The sequence below is a fragment of the Pelophylax lessonae genome (genome assembly GCF_965119305.1).
Source record: "Pelophylax lessonae genome assembly, chromosome: 4".
NCBI lineage: Eukaryota > Metazoa > Chordata > Amphibia > Anura > Ranidae > Pelophylax > Pelophylax lessonae.
Window position 1 is genome coordinate 153,457,370 of NC_138771.1, and position 20,632 is coordinate 153,478,001.

At 40.5% G+C, this 20,632-nt stretch overlaps 1 protein-coding gene across 4 annotated transcripts in view; it reads right to left on the minus strand.

Annotated features, from left to right (window-relative positions):
• Positions 1-20,632, minus strand: part of FLNC (filamin C) — a 76,094-nt gene that overhangs the window by 38,397 nt on the left and 17,065 nt on the right. For all 4 annotated transcript variants that reach the window (XM_082253199.1, XM_082253198.1, XM_082253197.1 and 1 more), the window contains exon 2: positions 1,255-1,503. In XM_082253199.1, the coding sequence (XP_082109325.1) occupies positions 1,255-1,503 (249 nt within the window). The remainder of the gene's footprint in view (positions 1-1,254; positions 1,504-20,632) is intronic.

The following is a 20,632-nucleotide window of genomic DNA, read 5'->3' on the forward strand; positions in this document are numbered from 1 at the left end:
CCTAATACTTGGACATCGATCACAGGCATTGACATTACCCCTAGGTTAGAATATGCTCTTTATATTATAATTTTTAACTCCTTAAGTGCTAAAGGATACCCTCCAGATATGATTACAATTTTTTATATATATATACACGGTATATATATATATATACATGTTATATAGGTATACATACACAGTATGACTGTATGATACACACACACATATATATCTATATATATATATATATAGATATATATATATATATATATATATATATATATATATATATATATATATATATATATATATGTGTATATATCTATATATATATCTATATATATATATATATATATATATATATGTATATGTATATGTATATGTATATATATATATATATATATATATATACACACACAACTCCTGAAGGACTGATGAGGAATGTTTTAAAGCACGTCAAACACAGGTTATCAAAATTCCATTGACTTTAATTAAGCCATACACATTGCAGTTTTGAGGTCGCTTTTACCCTGCTTTGCATTATGCTGCATTTCTTTGAATGTGTCATGTCCTACTGAGGTGCTTTTCAGGCAAAGCAAGTCAAATTGATCTTTTCTTGTGAGCAGTTTGCCATTCAACATGAGCCTTTAAAGTTGCTTATTAAAACTTAACTAAACTAGTATTAAGGTGAGCTGTTAACACATCTAGGTTATAACTTAGCTAAAAATTTCTTCAAAGGTAGCCAAAAAATAGGAAGCATAGGAAGCCCCATGTTGCTTACTTCAAACTGCTTTTGCATCCCTATAGACTAGCATTAGAATGCAAAACCCGTTGGAAGCAAATAAAATCCTGTTGTCACTGGCTGGTCAAACAAAGAGCTTAGAGAACTCTGTGATATATCAGCATATTTTCCATACCTCTCACTGTTTCTTATTTGGAGGGCCTGTCCTTCTTTTGGAACCAATTCCCTCTGTCCATCTTTCCTTCTAAGTTGTCTCTCATTTTGGACAGAAGTGTAGGTCTCTATAATAAATGCAATACTTACCTATCTAAAAGTGTTACACTAAACTAAACCTTTTACTCAAACCTTTTTATTATCAGATTATTGTTTTAAATTATGTTTTGCCTAATTATTCTTCATGGGCCACATTACTGGGTTGGACAGGGTGTGTCCTCTGTCTACACAATTTGTAATAAATGGGTTGTGTCTCTCTAACCCATCCAATGTAAGCTGATGTAAGTTCCTTGTTGACCCACATAAAACTGACATACCTGGAGCACAGTTGTCAACCAGGGCACCCAGTGCTTTGCCATCCTGCCAGTCCCGGTGAAAGTTAGTGATAGGAAGCTGTGGAATCTTGTTCTGAATCCATCCCAGAAGTCTTTGTTTGGGAGTTTGCTTTTTTGCATCTTCTTCATCCTCATCTTCCCACATAGGCATAGAAATGGAGTAGTGTAGAATGAGAGTCCAGATCAGACCCAGGATCAGCTTAAGGTTTCCATCCACAATAGCTTTTGAATCTGCAAATGAAGAATCATTGTACATATTGGTTAAAATATCAAATCAATTATTGAAAACATTTTAGCAATTTCAAAATTACAAACATGTACAATAGAGCATGTAAGTATGAAGCTTTGAGTGCCGCTCAATAATAATTAATATAATAATAATTATATAAGCCACAAGCAATATTTACATGTAAAATCTGTCCGGCTCGTTGCACCCAAGTTTATTGATCAACTTGGGTACATTCAGCCTGCCCATACATTGTTCGAATCTCAGCCGATTCCTACTGGATCAGCCTGAGATTTCAACCATCTATGGCTGGTTTTAGGTGCCAACTAACTTTAGGGTACTTGGGCTCCTGGAATTCTGGAATTTATCAAACACTGCTGTCACACTGATAACATTTTTCTTAGTAGTGTCTGCATTAACAATGGATTATGTCAACTGTAGTCTACAAATAACATTGCAAACAAGCATGGAACTCTAGGTGAAAAACATACAGACATTAGAAAACACTGATTTGTTTGAATTCCCCAGTAAAATATTTTTGCCCCCAGGCTAAAGTCGGCCATAGACCGACGAACCATTCTATGTAGGGGCAAACTGAATGTACCTAGGTTGGTTGATCAACAAGCCTGCCGAATTTTACATGCCGCTAGCAATAGTCACTGTGTTCTCCTGGTGGGGATGGCTTCCCCTGCCAGGAGAACACAATGGCTCCGCAGGAGGGATTCCCCTGTCAACACTGTCTGTGTTGATGTGGGAACTGAGCAAATTTATTTCCTGCAACCCGTGGTTGCAGGAAAGAAATTAACTCAGTCTATGGCTGGTCTAAGCCTGAAAAGGACAAAATGAATCAGCCAAGAAGGATTTTCCTGGCTAATTAGCTTTCGTAATGGATTTCCTCTCTCAACAGGTAATGCCTAGTACACACGGTGAGAAAATCGAATGAAAAAAAAATGCATTCAGTGTGTTCGTTTAATAATCTATTCATTGGTACACAGCTTTCAAGAGCCGATCATGACAATTCATGTAAAGATATACAGAGGGACAAGCACAAATTGTTTCCTCGTAAGATAACAGAATGAATGGTTTTCATGTAATTAGTAAGGTATTTGTACAAAAAAAATCAAGCGATCAAAACCACGCATACCCCCCTCCCCCCAGCCCCTAATAAAATAGCTACATGAGCATAATCTCAATTCAATGATGTGCAGGAGAGCAGCGTCTCCCTCTGCTCATTGGACAGAGAGGCAGCAGTGGGAGCCATTGGCTCCTTTTGCTGTCAATCACAGCCAGTGAGGAGAGAGTGGTTGGCGGGCCGAGCTGCGCTCTGTGTGTTAATGGAGGCACAGAGTCTTCTCAGGAGCCAACAGGCACAAGTACCCCCATAGCAAGTGGCAGGGGCCAGGAGCATCAAGAAGAGGAGAATCAGGTTGCTCAGACTATGACATGTTTGCAGAGATGTATAGTAACGAAGTAGAACTACTTAAGTACTGTACTTAAGTACCGAAATGCGGTATCTGTACTTTCCTAGAGTAGAATTTTTTTCTCCTACTTCTACTTTTACTTCACTACATTTTTTCGATGATTTCGATACTTCTACTCAAGTATTTTTTTTTTGTGCTGCATAGTTACTCGTTACTTTTAAAAAAATTACCACTGCCAGAACAGTAGATGGCAGGTTGCATAAAGCTCAAAAAAATGTGTATAATGTCATTTGTAAATCAGCGCATATGAAAATAAAGGCTGTGTATAATAAAAGCTGCTATACCAAATCTTTCCAATAAAAAGAAAATATGAAACAAACAAATAAATGGTGCTACAGCGCTTAAAGTGCATCAAGAAACTACTAACAAACACAGGTTAATCATTTGAATAAATCATTTGAAATAATAAAAAACAATATGATGTTCAAACTTTTGACTTCTTTCTTTAATAACTACATAACACAGTACTTGTACTTCTACTTTCAGTACTTGAGTAGAAATTTTTTTTCAAAACTACTGGTACTTTTTACTTTTAGTACTTAAGTAGCACATTTTTTGAAAAAACTACTTGCAATACTTAAGTAAAAAAAATGTTGAATACTTTAGTACTTCTACTTAAGTAACTTTTTCTGCGAGCACTTCCACTTCTACTCAAGTCACTTTTTGATCGAGCACTTGTACTTTTACTCAAGTAGAAATTTTGAGTACTTTATACAAGTCTGCATGTTTGTTAAGAAAAAAAAAAAAACAGTGTGCCTTTACAATCACTGTACCTGATGGTATGTGCTAACCTATCATTCTATACTGCCACCTAGTGGCCAAGTACAAGAACCATTTCTGTCATTTGCTACTGTATGTGGATTTACTCCATCTATTTTGTCATCTGTCTAATACCCGTTTTACCAACCAATCTGTATTGTCAGCTTTCCTACATTTTGACAGTAAATATCAAATTGCTCATCTTTGTTGGTCTGATCATTAGTCTGATACTGTTACATAACTCTACTACATAAGTTGTCCTAGGTACAGCTTGATGTTTAAATGATTACTGTTTTGGGGTGTAGGTCTGGTATTAGGTGAGTCACCACCTACACTGTTTTATTTCTCATAAGCCTAACATTTTTTATGACCTTTTGTCTTTGCTATGTGCACAAATCACAGTTTTAACAATATCAGCTAGCTAGAACATTTCTTTTAACTGTGTATGCTCTGTATTTTTGGTATTTTCTCTTTTTTTTTTTAGGTCATGTCAATAGGTATATACCACAAGTCATAATATTGTGTCCCACATGAGTGTTTTATTGTTGTTGCAATGTATTGCATTATATTAATGCATAGTGGTATCTACTGACGTTCAATGGTATTATGGTGTCACAGCAAATGTTTATTTGTTTTCTTGGTATGTTCTCTTCTCTCTCTTCCCCCTCCTGTTTAACCACCTAACTTAAGCCCCGGAAGATTTTACCCCCTTCCTGACCAGGGGGTTTTTTGCGATTTTTTACTGCGTGACTTTAACGGACAATTGCGCAGTCGTGCGACGCTGTACCTAAACGAATTTGACGTCCTTTTTTTCCCACAAACAGAGCTTTCTTTTGATGGTATTTGATCACCTGTGCGATTTTTTGATCATGTGCTATAAACAAAAAAAGAGCGTAAATTTTGCAAAAATAACAATATTTTTCACATTTTTTTTATTTGAAATTCCCCCCCAAAAAAATGTAACAATCAAAATTTTTTAACATTTTCGGCCAATTTGTTTTATGCTACATATGTTTGGTAAAAAAATCGCAAAAAGCGTATTTTGATTGGTTTGAGTAAAAGTTATCGCGTTTACTAACAAAGGGAGTAATTTTTGGTGTTTTTTTTTTAACGAGTAATGGCGGCGATCTGCGATTTTTTTTGCGGGACTGCGACATTGCGGCATTGCGACAGATCGGACCCTTGACTGACATTTTTGACACTTTTGGGGGTTACCAGTGACATTACTGCAGTAATCAGTGCTATACATATGCACTGTTACTGTAAAAATGACACTGGCAGGGAAGGGGTTAACTGTATTGGAGAGGGAGGGGTTAAGTGTGTCCTAGGGGCGTGTTTCTAACTGTGATGGGACATGTCTACTATTGTAAAAACAGAGATCAACGGTTCTACATAGTAGAACCGTCTGATCTCCATTTTTACACAGGGGAGAATGACAGGCGGCTTGTTTACATAAGCCGCCTGACTTTCTCCCTCTCTACCGACGATCTCAGTGTGACCGGCGGACATCGGGTCTGCCGGTCACACGCACGGTCTCTTCAGTGAACGATTGGCTCACAAACCGGTGACAGGCTAGTGATGTATATATACGTCACTTTGCCTGGCCGGGGCTGACCGGCCAGTGGTTAATGTTAGTTAGCACAGTCTTAGCTAGATTCTTGCTCTCTCACAGCTTCTCAGTTAGTTTTAGTTTCATCATAGAGAGGGCTTATCAGAAAGTCATTGGGGTGGATTTATTAAACCTCGGAAGTGCAAAATCTGGTGCAGCTGTGCATGGTAGCCAATCAGCTACTTCTGAGCAGCACCGTGGCAAAGTGGTTAGCACTTCTGCACAGCAGCACTTGGGTCGTTGGTTCAAATCACGACTCAACCTGCTTGGAGTTTGCATGTTCTCCCTGCGGTCTGTGTGGGTGTCCCTGAGCATACCTTTAAAGGCATACTGGTAGGTTAATATGTTCCTGTCTAAATTGGCCTTAGTATGCATAAGCTTTGATTAAAAAAAAACCTGAAAGCTAATTGGTTTGTATGCAGAGCTGCACCAGATTTTGCACTCTCTAAATCTATATAAATATAGCAGTATGCTGTTTAAATAGAGAAAAGCCTATTTAGGAAATAGTATTGGTGCTATGCTTATTGTTTGCAGTTAAAAAAGTTTAATTTTGCTAACCCATGCTAATTCTGTAAGCAGCCGTTTTTAGTATGGGCAAATAAAACCCTGGCTGCACTATTTGGGCAATAGGCTTTATTGCTCCACCTCGCCGGCCTAGTGAAGTCTTGAGCATGCACAGTGAACGGCTCCCGGTCGCGCATGCGCAGTAAGCCATTCCTATGCTTACACAGAGAGGCCCACATGTCTCCTCTGGTCTCCTTCTATCTCCGCCTTCACCCGGCCCCCTCCAGCCATACTCGGCTCTCCTCTGCCTTCTTACACTCCTGGCTCAAACTCTTACAAGAATGATAAAGAAAAAAAAAAAACAGATGACTACTGGCATATGTGACAATCTTATCCTGGGAGTCAGCGCGACTGTAGGAGTTCATGTCACTAGCCTAGGCGAATGACAGGGGAAGAAAGTGGAAGCAAAAGAAAAATATGGTATTTACTGGCACAGTATTAACTGTTTGCTTTCCAAAGAGAACACAGGAGGGGCAGAACATTTGATTTAAGGAAAGTTTAAAAAAATTACTGAAGGTCCGCTTTAACCTGTCTGTGGATTCTGCTGAGTCAGCAAGTGGCCAAACTGTTTGAACAGTCTGAGATCTCTGTCTTCACATAAATTGGCATGTGAAACAACACATAATACGTATGTTGCATAAGTTAAATGAATGAAATAATTTAAAAGCAGACAGATGAACCCCAACTGCAGATATTGGCAATATAATTTTTCATTAATGAATATCTTAATATATTATATAAAGCATATTAATAATATTTCATTAGCTGGTGGCTGATTTATGTAGCACAGTACAGAGAGATGACCAAGCTTGCTTTTATCTCACACTTTAGTATACTATTTCATTTCAGTCCCTGACACAGACAAGCGAACAACTCCAAATTTACAAAGAGCTAATAATGGGGTGAGTTTTGTCTCGCACATTCTTACCCAAATTATATTCCTTACAGAAATACAGACACCAATAACACTGATCTCCACACACTAATCCTAGCTGCATGAAAATATGAAAAGATTCACATACAAATCCTTTTCTGACATCAGACCAGCTGCAGATATATACCACTGTAGGCTTAATCGTACAACAGAAATGACAAACTATTTAAGGAAACATTCAGCAGCACTCTCAATAGCCCCTGCTATGAATGGAAGGCTGGCAGCTTCATGACCAGATAAAAGTAGCCTGGAACTAACTAGATGTTAGAATCTGACCGCTTACTGTCTGACAGAGAGACGACTAGAAATATGTACTCTTATGGTGAGATGAATAAAGGACCTGACCAATAACAATGGTAGATAGAATAATGCACAGAGGAAGATAAGAGAACAGTACTTTATGTCTGAACATTATATATATATAGTATGTATGTATTTACATATCATTACATATATTCAAATCATTAGTAAGACCTCATCCGGAATATACAGTTCAGTTTTGGGCACCAGTTCACAAAAAAGATATCTGGGAGCTGGAAAAAGTGCAGAGAAGGGCAACCTGACTGAATAAAGTCATGGAGGAGCTCAGCTATGAGGATAGATTAGAGCAGTAATGGCGAACCTTGGCACTCCAGATGTTTTGGAACTACATTTCTCATGATGCTTATGCACTCTGCAGTGTCGTTGACTGGGGTGCCAAGGTTCACCATCACTGGATTAGAGGGACTGAATTTATTCTCTCTTGAGAAGAGGAGACTTAGGGAGGATATGTTCAACATGTATAAATATGGGATTATGGTGTGGGGTTGTTTTTCAGGGGTTGGGCTTGACATCAGCATACCAAGACATTTTGGACAATTTCATGCTCCCAGCTTTGTGGGAACAGTTGAGGATGGCCCCTTCATGTTCCAACATGACTGCGCACCAGTGCACAAACAAGGTCCATAAGGACATGGATGAGCGAGTTTGGGGTGGAAGAACTTGACTGGCCGACACAGAGTCCTGACCTCAACCCGATAGAACACCTTTGGGATGAATTAGAGCAGAGACTGCAAGCTAGGCCTTCTTGTCCACATCAATGCCTGACCTCACAAATGCGCTTCTGGAAGAATGGTTAAACATTCCCATAGAAACACTCCTAAACCTTGCGGACAGCCTTCCCAGAAGAGTTGAATCTGTTATAGCTGCAAAGTGTGGGCCAACTCAATATCGACCCCTATGGGCTAAGACTGGGGTGCCATTGAATTTCATGTGCGTGTAAAGGCAGGCGTCCCAATACTTTTGGTAATATACTGTAGTTCTGGCCAACTTAGCAGATTGTTTTAAGAAAGATCTGGACGCAATTCTAAACTCACAAAATATAACTAGATGCTACCATTTATAGGTAATAACCCTAGGGATCAACCGATTATGGGCAAAGCCAATATATCGGGGGCCGATATGCATTTTTCCCGATATATCAGAATCGGCCCCTGAGGTTACCATTATTGGTGATATTTCGGGAAAGTGCATGTACCGGAGTGATGCCTGCAGCTAGAGGCATCACCCCGGTACCGGCGTCCATAGCTGAAGTCGACTGTCTTGTAATGACAACCGATGCGGCTGAGAAGTCCCACCCCTCCCTCCGCCTTCCGCGGCTCGCCCGGGTCTCCCATCCCACCAGGAGACCCGGGCAACCAGCCTGCATGGCCGCCGAGGACCCGATCAAAGCCGCGTTTGCCTCTGATTGGGTCTCCATGCAAAAACCTGGAAGTGACGTCATGAGTGACATCACTTCCGGGTACTGTCTGGCGCCAGATTTAAAAAAGGACAGCATTCAAAACAGCCAAACTTTGCGTTTTGAATGTTTTTAAGTGCAGAGGAGGGGTTTGGGGTATTTTAGACAGATCCCTCCACAAAAGTACCTGTCAAAAAAAAAAAGTTTTTTAAATGTACAAAAATGTTGGCCAATATCGGCTGATACCGATATGCATTGGCTTAAATGTCGGTATCGGCAACGAAAAACCGATATCAGTCAATCACTAAATAACACCAGAGGTAGCTGATCCAGGAAATGTCTGATCGCCTTCTGGGGGATCAGGAAGGACATTTTTGGAGTAAATAAGATCATGCTTTAGGCTAGGTTTACACCTGTGCGACCTCGCAGGCCGCGGTTTGCACAGGCACGAGCGCCTATTTATTTGAATGGACTGCCTTGCCCCGCGACGCACGGGAAAGAAGTCCCTGCACTATTTTTTGAAATTGCAGCCTGCATAGGAAACTCGGTTCACAGTATGGTTGTGATTCCCAGTGCGGATGGTGTGCCATTAGGATTAATGGCATTCGCCAGTGGGTCCCGCATTTCTCTGTGTGGTTGGTTGCAGCTGGCGGCATTTGTGCGGGTCCCACAGCAGCACCACCCCCATAGATGTGAACCTAGCCTTATTGGGGTTTTTTGCCTTCCTCAGGGGGGGGGGTAAGAATTGTGTATTTTGAGGTTTTGATTTTGTTTTTTTTCCATTAGTTAAACTAGATGGACTTGAGTATTTTTTCAACCTAACTATGTAACGTATCTATAATTATATTTGACTTGAAGTGAAACCTATTTGGTTGCTATGGGTTGCTGCATTTTACTTTGATAGGTTTCTATGTATAAAAGGGTCTTCTTTAGTTGTGTCTGTAGATGTAAAAAAGTTTTATTCCAGGTTATAGAATGTTTATTCTTACACCGAGGATCAGACAGTAATGCATACCATTATAGCACAATGTCTGGTAGATTATGAAGGTGTTCAGAGCAATGCTCTGGCAGCAGACATTTTCCATTCAAAGTCTGAGCAAATGTGCCCATCACCAGATAAAGGGAATACAGGAAGAGTAAAGAGTAAGGCTTATATGAATGCACCCAGTCCAGCACTGTTCAATATATTTTATATGCAATAAAAGAAATGACGTCTTCCTGACCTATGATAGCAAGTTAAACTCCCAACATGATTTCAAGGTTGCTGGAAAATTTCTATGACGGATTCTGAGGACTTTAACTTTTTAGTGCCAGGAGCCTAACACCGTTATCTTCTGTGAGGGACTTTTGGTAACAAAAAAACACAAGTAAAAAAATATGTGAAGTCGTGCCAAGGACATGAAACCTATCCCTAATCCTTCCTATAAACCCTAACAATTAACATGGAGAACTTGGGCCGATCTGACATGTGATTTGACATGTCATATCACATGTCAGATCGGCCCAATGGGAACGTGGGCTAAGAGCCCTTTCACGCTGCCGCACTTGAAAACTGCCCATAAAACACTGAGCGCTTTTGTGGCGCTTTGTAGATGCTTTTCAGGCCCTTTTGAGGCGTTAGCAGTGCTTAAAGAACCATTGTGAGGCGCTTTTCAGGTGTTTCCCATTAATTTTAATGGAAAGGGGCATTTTTTGAGGGGCTTTTTTTAGTATTTAAAAAATGCTACAAAGAAGCAGCTTGCAGGATTTTTTTCACCGCACTGCCACATGGAGATTAGGGGGGAGGGGATTTGTGTTGGAAGGAGGAAAATGGGAGGAGACAGGGGGTAAGTATTATTATAGAATGGGACATTTGGGGGGGTGTTAAGGGTGGTGATTTATGGAAATTTGTGTTGGGAGAGGGGATTTGGGGGGAATTTGTGCTCGGAGGGGAGATTTGAAGTGGGGGGTATGTGTACTAGAAGGGGAAAATTTAGGGGTAGAGGATTTGTGCTTGGAGGGGTGAATTTTATTGGGGGGGGGGACATTTGAGCTGGGGGGCGGTTGGGGTTTGGGGGGGGGGGCAAAGATTTGTCCTGATAGCAAATTTATGCTTGGGGGTAAGCATGCAGATTAGTGCTCAGTGTTTTTGTGGGGGGATATCTGCTGACATATAATGCTCATACATCTCTGGGGAGGGAGTGCCGCAGTTTGGCATGTTCGCCCTTGGCTCTAGTCAACCTCATCCTGGCACTGCAACTACAATTCTTAGAAGGAGATCAACAATGTCAGTCTTCATATCTCACAGCACAGGTTTGCTTTCAATAAAGATTGTCCTTTGCACTGCAAACATATTAAGGGCCGGTTCACACTAGTGCGATGCCAGACATCGCATGTGATTCACACCGCATTACTTTGCAGATCACATGCGATGTCTGTGTGATGCGATTTCAGCCATACAACCTGTATGACTGAAATTGCATCCCATTCGCACCAAAATGGTGCAGGACCCTTTTTTTGGTCTGCACTGGAATCTGATCGCATGGGTGTTCACACCTATACAATCCGATCCCTGCACCATTTCACAGTTCGCACTGTGATCTGCGAACTGATCTAGGGATGTCATTAACTTTACATTGACATCCTCAGCGGTTCGCAGATTTCAGTATGAACCACTGTGCGATTCTGGTGCGAAGCAGGAACCGGCACTGATACGCATGGTTTCCCGCTTCACACCAGTGTGAACCGGGACTTAAACAAGCATAAAAGTTCTACTGTGTAGTTCAGTGCAGCAGAACACGCTTAGTCGCCTGGTTGCCGTGCTGATCCTTTCGTGTAAGTACTTTCTGAGACAAGGGTGCAGTTACTTACTGCATACATGTTTCAGGTCAGCGATTCAAAGTACTGAGGCCAAAGACAGCCAGGAAAAATGCATTTTTAGAAGAAAGTTGGCAATAGCAGGTTTTTCTATTTCATATGACACTATCCAGCAAGTACCTTACACTTATACACAAAACATACTGCCACAAGCATCACATGAGTCATGCATCCTCTGCATTCCAATATCTTCTCAATCTTTCCATAAAACCAAAGAACAAAAGAGGAGAGAATGTCCAGGAATATAAGGGTGGGGACGGGGATGTGGGGGGTGTTGGAGGCAGTACACCCTGCAGTCATCTGGAAGGAGGGTGTGAAACAGAAGGGAATTACAAGACTGGCGGCACAAATGACAGCTGAGATAATGCGATCACAAATTCCTTTGCCTTATTCTCTGGCTCTGCTTCTTCACACCCTTCATTTATACCTCTCTCACTTTCATGAAAAATGGAACCTGTTCTGGCTATAAGTTACAATTATCTGTTATTAATGTAAGTGCCTGTGATTGATATACTCTATATGTATGACAAGGGCTAGCAGATTTTCTCTTTACTGTTCAACTAGAGCAAATGTTATAATACATTAAGGCTGAACCAGGAATTATTTGTATTACATGCTTACATATGTCCAGCTTGGCACAGTATACATATCTTATATCTGATGGACCCCTGGAGAAGCTGAAAATCATTATAGTAGTCGGTGCTACTACAGTGATCATTGCGATCTTCTGCATAGCTCCCCAATTGTCCCTGATTTTGAGAGACTGCCCCTGATTTTGAGGGACTGTCCCTGATTTTGAGGGACTGTCCCTGATTTGGAACAAAGTCCCTCTGTCCCTCTTTCCTTCTCATTTGTCCCTCATTTTGGTCTGATCTATATAGTTGTAGATAAAATGCACTTTTTATCATTCAAAAAGTGTTCCCCAGTGCTAAACCTTTCATCCGATTTTTATATTGCTGCATTTGTAAATTTCAAATGCCAATATAAAGGAATAGTAGTGGTAAAGAAAAAATAAAATGTACTTGTTGGTTTAACTAATCTTTTTTTTTTGTATAATTCTCCTTTAATGGGGGCATGGCAGGGGCTGTGTTCTATGACTACATACTTTTGCCAATAGGTGTCCCTTGTTCCCATCTCAAAAAGTTGGGAGGTAAGTCTTCTGGGTTTTGCTCAAGTTCTATAAGAGTTGCCTTACTGTTCACTGACCACAGGGATTCCCTTATTTAACATTGCCACAATATATGGAATGCCTTGCATTTTCTTTAGCGATAGTGATATCACCGCCCCCTTTCCACTTGTCCAATTAGAGAATGCCTTGTATCTAAAGAATTAGGTCACCTTTTGTAACATGTTACATCCATATTCAGGGTGTACCATGTAACATATTACATCTGCACCAGCCCTGGCTCCCCCCCCCCATTCCCTGTTTGACAGCGAGCGGGGAAAGGGGGGGGAGGTCTTCTCACAAATTAGAAAAAAAAAAAAAAAACACCAGCCTGCGTCATCTATTCACATTGTTCTGTTCTTGCGGCTGTCGGGATGTAGTTCTCAATACCATGGCGCTGTTGCGCACTCTGGTAGCTCATTGAGTTTCCTGTCACAGTGTAACTGCCTGCCTCGGAGGTACGGACAGGCAAATACACAGTCTGCAGGACTGTGGCATTACACGCAAGATCAGTATATTGTGAATGCAATGCTTTACAGGCCCCTAAAAAATATATATATATATATATATATATATATATATATATATATAAATGCACATTTTTTTTTCCTGCAAAAAATGTGCATGTATTATTTTTTCTGTAAAGGTGAGAAAATCTATCTGTTCTCACCTGGGGGTGGGGTGCGGAGCAAGCAAGCCCCTGTAGTCAGTATGCAGTGTCAAAGCCATTAGAACCTGAGTAGGATCTGGAAGATTGCGGCTATCGCTATAGTGTACTATTGTTCAGGGGTTTAGCTTTAGGTTGCCTGACATACATTTTGGTGTTTGCTGTAAGCTGTGGTAAAAAAAAGTATATATATATATATATATATATATATATATATATACATATATATATATATATATACATATATACAGTATATATTGAAAAACAAAATGCATCTGCAGAACCTGTATCAATGAAACTACTTGTTTTCAATTAAAAAGCCGCTAATAGTATGCATCAAAATCGTTCCTACTTTTACAAATAAAGAGATTGTGAAACCCTCCTGCTTGTTCCTAGCCGCCACCATCACAACTGAGATCTTCCCTGTTTGTGCAATACCTTATTTCCACCCTCTGTATGTTTTCCTGGCTATAATCTGTGCATGCGCAATATTCGCCGCATCCAAGCCTCGTTTTCGTTCCCGGTTACTAAGGAAACCTTATGCAGCGAATAGGAGCCGATCTTGTTGCTGCCTTACTCCAGAGTCTCGCAGGATCTCGGGGCTGACGACGACAGTAGGAAATGACGCAGCCCCGGCATAGACCCAGCATTTTTCCAGCAGCAGAAGCTTGCCGGAAAATTAAGGCTAAAGGAGCATGCGCGGGTGACGTAATTTAAAAGAAAAACAACGATTACTCGGAAAGGAAGCCGGTAAGAGGAGAATAAAAATTTACAATAAATAACATAGCCTGCTATTATTAATTTAAAGAAAAGTGATCAGAATGAGTATACAACCGCTTTAAGAGAGTAAAATACTCATAAAGGAGGCATCAAAATAACAAAAATATAGACGTTTCGGATCCATTAAGATCCTTTATTGGGTATAGCAAGCTTGCTATACCTGGAGTTTTTCCATATACTGGAGTCTGGGTGATCTCCACTGCCTGCACTGCACCTGAAGAATCAAGCTACATACTAGGTGTGTGCAGTCTTGACCTGGTTGTGCATATATATATATATATATATATATATATATATACCCAAATTCATAATTTTGCAACATTAAAATTTTTGGTCTTTCTCCTACAACTCCACCAAAAATTGTTAATTCCATGTCATGGAAAGCTGCAAGGTTCAGAACCCTGGTAGACACCACTCAAACCAAAGGGCGGAAGCAAATTCTAGGATTTCTTATTATCCTTAGTAGTGGGAGAGGTAATAGATGGTCAGTAGTAATGTGGAGACAGCTGGCATGTTCAAGAATGCTGTTGTGACTCCAGATCATTCAGGCTTTGGTGTTCTCAGCTGTTTTCCTCCTGGAGAATCAGGACCAACTGCTGAAGCGGTTGGACCAAGTGTGTGACACCTGTCACTGAGCCAGCAAACCACCACCTGCCCCAAACCAGCAATGTTCTATTCTAACTCTCTTAGAGACAGCAATGCCATTTCCATCTGCCTCTTAGTTAGCAAACCATACCATAGACAAAGCATACTACAACAATGCAGGGAATTTGTCACCAGTGTGGGATGGGTTAATACTGTTGGCAATCACAGAGCATAGTGGAAGATGTTAGAGATATTCCCTTTATGACAAACGATATTAAAAAATACATTCCATTGAAACAACTGACTTCATTAAGTGAAGGCTGAGTATTAAACAATAATTATCTCTGCAGACCTATCACTTTGATTGCACAAAGTTCCTTCAGTGGCCTGGATCCCTTGCCTACAGCTAAGTGGGCTTACAGCAATTTCTTACATGCAGCTCTAGTGCGATAGTAGGCTAGAGGAACTCCACAATACTTGGCTAAAACAGCAGGGCATCAAAGGTAGCTATAATTACATCCCCTTCACCATCCACACCATCCAAAAGTACAACCTAAAGTGGAACTTCATCAAAAACTGTGATTTTTTATGATTTTTTTTTTCGCTCAATCAGGAGCTCAGGGGAAATCTCCTAATGGAAATGTCTGGGATTTCACTTACTATTGGGAATATTTTTATTCACTTCCTGTTTTGCCTCTAGAACAGGAAATTATGAAAAATCTCCCCAGTAAAGCCACGGACAACAATAAATACCTGGCAGTTACGGACCTTTTCCCAATCTATTCATACATAGTAAATATTTTGGAATACCAATTTTATTTTTAAGCAGACCCTAAGAGCCGGTTAACACTACTCCGACTTGAAAAAGGATTTCAGGTATGTTTTTTTTTGTGCAAAGTTGCATTGGTCCAACTTGAACCAATGTACCTACTGTATGTATATACTATAATTGGGTGATGCCCCAGGAATTGGAAATCACGGAAGCAGACACTGCTACTTCAGTCACCTCCAATTACTTCTGGTTCCTGTGAATTCTGAACAGTGTATGTCGACTGTTCAGCATAGGTGCCATTTAGAGGATGCTTTGTATTCTCTGATTGGATGAGGTGGAGATATGGGATGGTAAATTCAGCCATTTAGTGTATTATATATTCGCGGTTTAGTTCTTTTGGAAAACAACTGAATTTAGGAAAGATTGTATATGGCAAAGATATTGTATGCTCATAAAGAGGGACTAAAAATGGAAATTCTCATTCTTGCATTTGGGTATCAGAGCTTTTCTTTGATGGAAACTTCAGCTTAACCTCCTGCTAATGATCGTCTTTGTTTTAGAAATGCACAGGTGATATTTCCCTGTGCATGAAGAAAAAGTGTTTGGACAGACGTTAAACCTGTCATTGTCCAGTAATGACAGCTGTCAGCTTACCCTGTGCTTGGCAGCTGAGTTATCTAGTTATATTTATTCTCTCTGGGGCAACCCAGGGACACAGTCATAAAGAGTAAGATGACAGTATTTGCAGAAAATTGAATGGACCATGAATACATCATCAGTATATCTTCAGTATATGTTGATCTACATCATGGTTAGGAGTAAGGCTGATGTCAGATGGGTGATTCTGCTGCTAGAGACAAATCACCAGCAGCAGGATCTTGTTGTGTCGGTTCACACTAACCCGGCACGACTTCGGGGGCGACCTGTGAAGTCCCGTGCACCGTGACTTTGGCGCGACTTGCACAGACTTCATATAATGAATGTCTATGCAAGTCGCTCCAGGTCGCCCCGAAGTAGTACAGGAACCTTTTTCTAAGTCGGAGCGACTTGTGTCGCTCCTATTAGAACGGTTCCTGTAGCACACAATGGACCGCGATGGACCGCGACTTGTCAGGCTGACAAGTCGCCTGACAAGTCGCGGTAGTGTGAATGGACACTTAAAGTCACATACATCATTGTTAGGAGTACAGCTGACCAAACACTGATTGAAATTTTGATGGTTCAACTGGAATATCGATCAGTGTGTGTGGCCATTCCTACTCAACAGAAGTTCATTGATTGGCTTCTGTCAAAGGGAGAAGTTGGAAAACTTTTCTCAATCAGGGGCTGCAGCCAATCAGCTGCTGATAAATGTATATGAAAGCAGCAGGTCCCGCTGTCAAAATGCAATGTCCTGGCGGTGGGAATTCCTCCATCCACCTTGTTCCCGTGAGTGGAGGAAACTGTTAGTTTTTATTTCTTTCAGCCCACTGGCTGAACAAAAAGAAAACTAATTGTATACAGCCAACTTAAGTCTGATGTCAAACGGGCATTTCTGCTGCTAGACACAAATTGCCAGTGGTAGGATCATTAAAGAGGCTGTCTGTCTGTCCTTATAGAATTACACTCCTTGAAGACAGATACAGCGAAATTTTGTTGTGGTCCAAATGCTGCTAAATCACAGTTGCTTGTGGTCATCTGGCTACTTCAGCTACAGAGGGAGCGATAACAAGGACAAATAGGTAACCTCTTAGCTATCCTGCCATAGACGATTTCAACAATCACCAGCAGCAGGATTGCTAGCAGCTTTGTCTGACATCAGCCAAAGGTGCGTTACCCAGTAAAGTTTAGCTGATACTTACCAAATCTATTTAAATAACATTATTCAAAACATCCACTATATTGGCAAAATCCTGAATATATTAATCTGTGCATAAATAAAGTCAGTGATTTGCAGAGATACAATTGATTTACTGTTACAACCAACAGTCTGTTACAACATTTTACGTGAAACAAAATTTAAATAAGCCAATCAAATTAACGAAACTGCAGTTGCTACAATGAGGACTTTGATGACGCCAAGACAAAATATACAATTATATAGAAAGTATCTTTTTAGAAAACAATACAAGTTTTATTGGCAACAAACCATACTAAAAAGATTCTTTCTATATAATTGTATATTTTGTCTTGGCGTTATCAAAGTCCCGCTTTCTCCCCTCCTCGGCCCTTGTGGCCTAAATATGTTAACTGGGACGGATGCCCCTCTATTTTCCATTATTAGGAACATTCAGCCACCTGTCAGATGGTTGCCAATAATTGCTATTGCTGTGATGTAAAGTGTATCTGGGAGCTTGTTTAGTACTGTGAATGAAACACAGATCAAAGATATACAGTGGGTACGGAAAGTATTCAGACCCCCTTTAATTTTTCACTCTTTGTTATATTGCAGCCATTTGCTAAAATCATTTAAGTTCATTCTTCTTCCTCATGAATGTACACATAGCACCCCATACTGACAGAAAAACACAGAATTGTTGACATCGTTGCAGATTTATTAAAAAAGAAAAACTGAAATATCACATGGTCCTAAGTATTCAAACTCTTTGCTGTGACACTCATATATTTAACTCCGGTGCTTTCCATTTCTTCTGATCATCCTTGAGATGGTTCTACACCTTCATTTGAGTCCAGCTGTGTTTGATTATACTGATTGGACTTGATTAGGAAAGCCACACACCTGTCTATATAAGACCTTCCAGATCACAATGCATGTAAGAGCAAATGAGAATCATGAGGTCAAAGGAACTGCCTGAAGAGCTCAGAGACAGAATTGTGGCAAGGCACAGATCTGGCCAAGGTTACAAAAAGATTTCTGCTGCACTTAAGGTACCTAAGAGCACAGTGGCCTCCATAATCCTCAAATGGAAGACGTTTGGGACGACCTGAACCCTTCCTAGAGCTGGCCGTACGGCCAAACTGAGCTATCAGGGGAGAAGAGCCTTGGTGAGAGAGGTAAAGAAGAACCCAAAGATCACTGTGGCTGAGCTCCAGAGATGCAGTCAGGAGATGGGAGAAAGTTGTAGAAAGTCAACCATCACTGCAGCCCTCCACCAGTCGGGGCTTTATGGCAGAGTGGCCCGACGGAAGCCTCTCCTCAGTGTAAGACACATGAAAGCCCGCATGGAGTTTGCTAAAAAACACCTGAAGGACTCCAAGATGGTGAGAAATAAGATTCTCTGGTCTGATGAGACCAAAATAGAACTTTTTGGCCTTAATTCTAAGCGGTATGTGTGGAGAAAACCAGGCACTGCTCATCACCTGTCCAATACAGTCCCAACAGTGAAGCATGGTGGTGGCAGCATCATGCTGTGGGGGTGTTTTTCAGCTGCAGGGACAGGACGACTGGTTGCAATCGAGGGAAAGATGAATGCGGCCAAGTACAGGGATATCCTGGACAAAAACCTTCTCCAGAGTGCTCTGGACCTCAGACTGGGCCAAAGGTTTACCTTCCAACAAGACAATGACCCTAAGCACACAGCTAAAATAACGAAGGAGTGGCTTCACAACAACTCCGTGACTGTTCTTGAATGGCCCAGCCAGAGCCCTGACTTAAACCCAAATGAGCATCTCTGGAGAGACCTAAAAATGGCTGTCCACCAACGTTTACCATCCAACCTGACAGAACTGGAGAGGATCTGCAAGGAGGAATGGCAGAGGATCCCCAAATCCAGGTGTGAAAGACTTGTTGCATCTTTCCCAAAAAGACTCCTGGCTGTATTAGATCAAAAGGGGGCTTCTACTAAATACTGAGCAAAGGGTCTGAATACTTAGGACCATGTGATATTTCAGTTTTTCTTTTTTAATAAATCTGCAACAATGTCAACAATTCTGTGTTTTTCTGTCAGTATGGGGTGCTTAAATGATTTTAGCAAATGGCTGCAATATAACAAAGAGTTAAAAATTTAAGGGGGTCTGAATACTTTCCGTACCCACTGTTTGTTTCTCCAAATTTAAAACTAGAAGTTTTGTAAATGAAGAAGAGACCTAGTGTCGGAAGTGGATGACAGTTTAATCCTGATTGTGGCATTACTATATTTAAATAAAAATGTTTAAATAAAAATATTTTTACAGTGTTACACCTGTTCTTTGTAAATTGTGCTGTGGTTAGTAGGGTTCCATTGGATCACTTTACCAGGCCTTGGCAGCAGGGGGTAGTACCTTTACCCCCTACTTCCTTTCCACCACCAAGCAAACTTTTGGGCAATTAGAAGAGCTAGGGGGCTTAGTGGTAATCAGTAATGGGCTAGTGTTCTTACAGGGGAGGGTGTTCCATGAATGCCATATTGGCTTGGCTTTTCTGAGATTGTCAGCACTGGATTGGCAGGCAGGTATCATTTGGTGTTTGGTTTAATGGAGAAAAACAGCACATTGTTAAAAAAACAAACAGAAAATTAGCTAATCCAAACCAAATAAACTGGTTGACAGGAGCAAATCATAGCTAAAAATGGGAACTTTTCCTAATGATCTCTTCCATTTGGTTACTCATATTCAAAAAAATCAGTAAATCACTGCATTATTTTAGGTGAATTATAAATACCTGTAATAATTAAATAATAATAAATAAATAAAATGGTGGTATCAGTTATCAATACTGTATCCAGGACATTTGTGTACAGGATCTTTCTGAGGCTGACTTTCTGGAATGATCTCTACTATTTGCTGTGTCACTGACAGAGACTTTTTCTGTCCCCAACGGCAGCCTCGTGAGCAGGACAGGAGAAAGCTGTGACAGCTGTGTCCCAGGATGCCAGGACGGAAGAAGGGATCAGTGCCAAAAGTAGTCTACTAAACCTTATACCACCACGTGGGGGAGAAATCTGCAAGCTTATACCTGCTTTCTTAGTGATATATTTTATTTGCTAATTATTATTTCTTGACAAAAGTAATAATACAGAAAGCTAATATAATCAAAAAGATATCACAAAACGCTGCAATTTTGGCACTGCACTTTATACATCAAAAGCAACTATATTATTTGAATTGTGATTGCTAACAATTGTGACCCCTTAGTTTTACGTAAATAGTATACTTATTATGAGGTGTTTGCAGTTTTATTATGCGCACAAAATCAATTTATTCTTTTCAATTTATTTCTGAAAAGTGTTATATGTTTTTGTAGTTATCTACTGTTAAGCTGCCAAGCAACAGTCAGTAGTGTTTTGGAATGACATTTTGGTGTCTGTGGGTTTGAGTGACTGGTGGC